General features: G+C 32.8%; 1 protein-coding gene across 1 annotated transcript; it reads right to left on the bottom strand.

The window, feature by feature from the left end:
• Positions 1 to 3,149: 3,149 nt before the first annotated feature.
• On the bottom strand, positions 3,150 to 4,119 carry LOC113337575 (dehydration-responsive element-binding protein 1D-like). The gene has a single exon (XM_026583238.1). The coding sequence runs from the start codon at positions 4,045 to 4,047 to the stop codon at positions 3,346 to 3,348; it is 702 nt and encodes a 233-aa protein (XP_026439023.1). The 5' UTR covers positions 4,048 to 4,119; the 3' UTR covers positions 3,150 to 3,345.
• Positions 4,120 to 4,802: the final 683 nt, after the last annotated feature.

A 4,802-nucleotide genomic window follows, 5' to 3' on the forward strand; every position in this document is an offset into this window, starting at 1 on the left:
GTTTAATGTACTTTTGATGATTTCGTCGTAACAATAATGTTGTACTTGTTACTATTTAGTGCTGAATTTCCGAGAAATTAGATATTTCAATATAATTAGGATCTGTGTGTTGAAAATATGTTAGAAAACATATTTTAATTCGAAATCAGATTAAAATCCAAATTTGGATCAAGACTCCGATTCAAATCAGACTTGCACTTGCACTTTTAATTTTTTTTTTTTTTTTTACCTTTTGATTAACAGATTTCATAGTTTATACAAGTTGACCGAACATGAGTGTACGATTCTAAACTATTATTATTCAAATTCATTCCTTTCGTACTGAATGAGGGATGTTCTACATGACTTACATTATCATTCTTGACTAATGTTGAAAGTGTGAACATGATCCTACTTCCACCCAAGCAGATATTGATCTTGATCACATCATATATTGACATCTTGATTGTGTCAAGCATATAACTTTGGAAAGTTAGTGACAACATATTAAAGTCATGGTTGTCATTTTCTAACTAAAGAAGTTATTAATATTTGAGATTGATTTTTGAAATTTATGTGTATTCCTTTCCCAGTAGATTGAACATATCTAATTTAATTATTCAGCAAAGTGTACAAAATAGAAACTACCTGAATATGGTAGTAAACCTAGTCCGAATCTTAAGTATCAATGTGGAGTCTATTTTAGATTATATTCTAGACAACATTATATTTTTCTTAATTACGGAAGAATTATTTGTTTTAAAATACAAGAATATCAAGATAAAGTTACTTTCGAAATTGTGCACTAATGCGTATCTTTAATTTCATAAATGATTTATCTTGTTATCAGATAAGCCTTGGTCTTAAAGCTATAAATAGTGGAGTCTTGTGTTCTTACAAACTCATATATGAACACATCCGTTTGTGTGGAATTTATTGCCGAGTGTTAGAAGTAATGTTGGTGGGAAACTAGATTGTTATTTATTTATTTTTAATTCACTTGTGACTATAAGTAGTTCTCTTCTGTGATAAGTTTTTATTTATTCCATAGCCCTTCTCTTTTGCAATAAAACCACTCAAGAACTTTGAGGATCGATTTATACAGATTTAACTGATATGAATATATGGATAGATTTTTTGATTTTGTCAATGTTAATGGATTCCGTTCTATAAGCCGATCAATAGAAGAATCAAGTTATTCTGTAGATGAAGACTTTGAAGATCATAAATTTAGGAATCTTTGTTTGATTATCTCCTAGACTTGATCGACTAAAACAACAAAGAGTACTTTAACAAGAACAAGATTATGGATCAATAAGTAGTTTACTTTCTTAAAAAGAAACCCTATAGAATCAAGTAATTTACTTCAATAAATGTAAACCTTGATTGATTGATTCAATGAGCTAGTTTGATCTATAAACATAACTTGAGGTTTCAGGTGGTTTAGAGTTAAAATGAAGAATCTTGATATGGGACAAATTACCCTTTTTCTTTGTGATAAAAACTAAGTTGGAATCATACGGTTTTTCGTGACAGTTCGGTTGACGTCCAAAAGGAAGCTCTTACTCATCAGGTTAGAGGTCGAGTGGCAATGGTTTTCACAAAAGGTTGTGGAGAAACTCTTACCAATAACGAACTTCTGTTAAGGTGTTCATGTGTATATATCAGATTAGTTGTAAGCGCAAGAATACTGAGAAAACAAAGTAACTATGGGTTCAAACTATTCTGTCTCAACTTCACTAGACTGAAGTTGCGTAGTAGGAAAGAATATAGTGGCTTACTTTTAAGACTATTAGAAACTGGACTAGGTCCCGGGATTTAGTAGCCTAGCAGTTTTCCTCGTTAAAATTTTTTTGTGTGTTGTGCCTTTTAATTTATTCAACAGTATAATTATTTTATTACAATTAAAGTAAATGCATTTGTACGTTAATCATACCCTTAGTTGATTTCATAATTGGTTCCTTGTTGAACGTACATTATATATTCAATTTCACCTTGCCTATGATTTGATCTTTACTAGAGAAAACACTCAAGTCTTAATAGGTTAAACGAAAAAAAAGAAAATTGTGGTATAATCGGCATCCTCGTCTTTTCAATAGTGACTGGATTAAGAATAATGGATTGTTGACTAGTCAAATGGAAAATGGATTGACGTTCAACATCATTCGTTTTGAGGTTTCGTTGAATTCCACTATTAAGCTTGATCGAAGTTTCATGAACTGTTCCAAATGTTGAGATGACATGTAACTTGGAAGATGAAATTCTTCCGCCTTAATACTTTTTCTAACTAGGTGTTACCTTCATTTGAAGCCTATCTTTTGGAAACATAGGATATACTCGCATTAATTCTATCATGGATTTTATGATGTGGTTGTAATTTTAATATTTATAGTTGTAGCTAAAAAGGGAGAAATTACGCTAGATCTAATTCATTTATTATTCAATTGTTAATATTCATATCCTAATTCGTTTGGATTAAAATAATCTTTCATTATCCCCTCCATTTATAGATACGGCTATAAGTCAGCGGATAAAAAGAATTAGAGTCGTAGATTATGTATAGTCATAGACTTTTCCTTTTTTTTTTTCCTTTTCTTGATCGGTAAAGAAGCTTACGAGTTTCGAACTGATACACTAACATTATCATCCAATGGCTTTAAAATTGTACTACAACCGTAGTGAAACAAGTAACTAGCATTCCTTCTGGCATGCAGACGTTATTATGTGAGGATGTATCGCACAAGACTTTTTCATCTAAGACGTCTCTTTTCCACGATACAAAGTGGGAATTGTCATATATGGAGGCCTTAAATTTTTTTTTTCTTTTTTGATAACTTGGTACAGCCGGTCCCTAGACTACTTCTAAATCTCATTCATTTAGAAATTTTAGCAATTACAAGGGTTCGAATCCGACCTCCGCAATGAGAGGGAACATGAGAACCATCAAGATGGAGGCCCTAGATTACATCACAATTTAAAAACTACTAAAAGGGTACATAACATATTGGTATCTTGCCTCTTTTTCCTTTTGTTTGAAATTTTTCAAAAGTACACAATAGAAATGGAAAATAAAGTAAGGAGTAATACTATTGAGTAAATTATTGATCATTGATTGGCCAGTTTTGGCAAAGGAAAAACTACCGGGAGATATACTATATCTACATAAAATATCTCAAGAAAATCTGTTTTTCCTGATAATGATTGAGGAACAGATATCACTAGCATGGAGATTATAATATCTTTCTCCATAGCCAATTGTGAAAAGAATAAAAAAAAGAATTTCTATGAATAAAGAAAATTGGTAGGAGGATTAAATATCAAATAAAACTTCATTTAATCCCATCCACAAGAAATGGCTATGCTGAATTAGTAGTCACTCCACAAACTGCTGTCCACGTTGCTCTCCACGTCGTCGTCGTAATAGTAACCCTCTTGTGGTGGAGCAAGCAACATCCCTTCCGCCATGCTGGCAATCAGAGCTGGCATGTAATACAACGCTTCTTCATCGAAAAACGTCGCTGAAACTTCTTCGGCTATTTCAACTTTCTGTTTGGATAATTTAGATGTAATGGATTTAAATGATTTTTTTGCAACGGAAGAAGGTTTCTTAGAATTAGGGAATGTAAATGCACGAACGGCTTCGGCAGCAGCCAATTGAATATCTTTAGCAGATGATGACTTAGCACGAGGTAACAACCACAATGAATCTTCGAAATTTAACGGAGTTGATTCTCCTCGCAGAGCTATTGCGGCAACATCATGAGCTCTGGCAGCAATTTCAGCGCTAGAATGGGTTCCAAGCCAAATTCTTGATTTGCTATTTAGTTCTCTAACTTCGCAGACCCATTTATTATTTTTCCTTGCTCTTACTCCTCTGTAAATTGGATGTCTAGTTTCTTTAAATATTTTTCTTCCTGATGTTTTCTTATGTGACGCTAATTTCAGTAGTGAAGACGACGAAGTCGACGATGATGAGGTATACTCTGATTCTGAGCTAAATATATCTGTACTGTAAGATGAAGATGAAGGCGATGAAAGGGAACACTCGTAAGAGTCATCAAAATTCATAGCAGTAAGTGAATGTAAGAGTGTTTGTTTGAAAGAGATTGATGAAGTTTATAGTAGACTGTGTTCAGTTCAGTTGGAAGTGGGAAGTTAAAAGAGATTGAGTTTGAAAGAAGAAAGACGATTACTCTGGTATTTATAGATTTGGGAATAAAAAAGGAAAGTGCTGAGTCCGACGAAAAGCACACGTTAAGAACACAGGTGTAGGACACTGAGTGAAGTATACTTATCTTAGTAAGAGGTTTACACCCATGAGTTTTGACACGTTTGATTGAGGGGTCCAAAACTGTCCATAGATATTTTGGAAAAAGATGCTGTGACTGTGAGTCAGCTTGGAAAACAAAAGTACAATAGCTGTTTAATCTTATTTTCCTAGCGTATATATATTTATTGATGAGGAGTTTCTAAAATAATAAGAATATGCTAGTAGAGTGACTAGGATCTAGTGGTGAAACCAATAGTGTTATTTAGATTGCAGACAGTAACCAAACAATCGAAGTCGCAGGAGGACGCATCATTTTGAGTTGACAGAGTAAGATCTTGAGTTGCTTCAAAATATTGTACCTGCCGAAGAAACTTACTGTGAAAATTAAGACAGCTGCACAGATGCCACATCACTATTTCAACAACACAACACTACACTATGAAAGATATATATATATACACCATATATATATATATAGCTCGATGATAAGAATTTTATTGATACCAAAAGAATACAAAAAAAAAGAAAAAAAAATCAAAAAATCACTCAAGAT

Source organism: Papaver somniferum, unplaced genomic scaffold (assembly GCF_003573695.1).
Source record: "Papaver somniferum cultivar HN1 unplaced genomic scaffold, ASM357369v1 unplaced-scaffold_160, whole genome shotgun sequence".
NCBI lineage: Eukaryota > Viridiplantae > Streptophyta > Magnoliopsida > Ranunculales > Papaveraceae > Papaver > Papaver somniferum.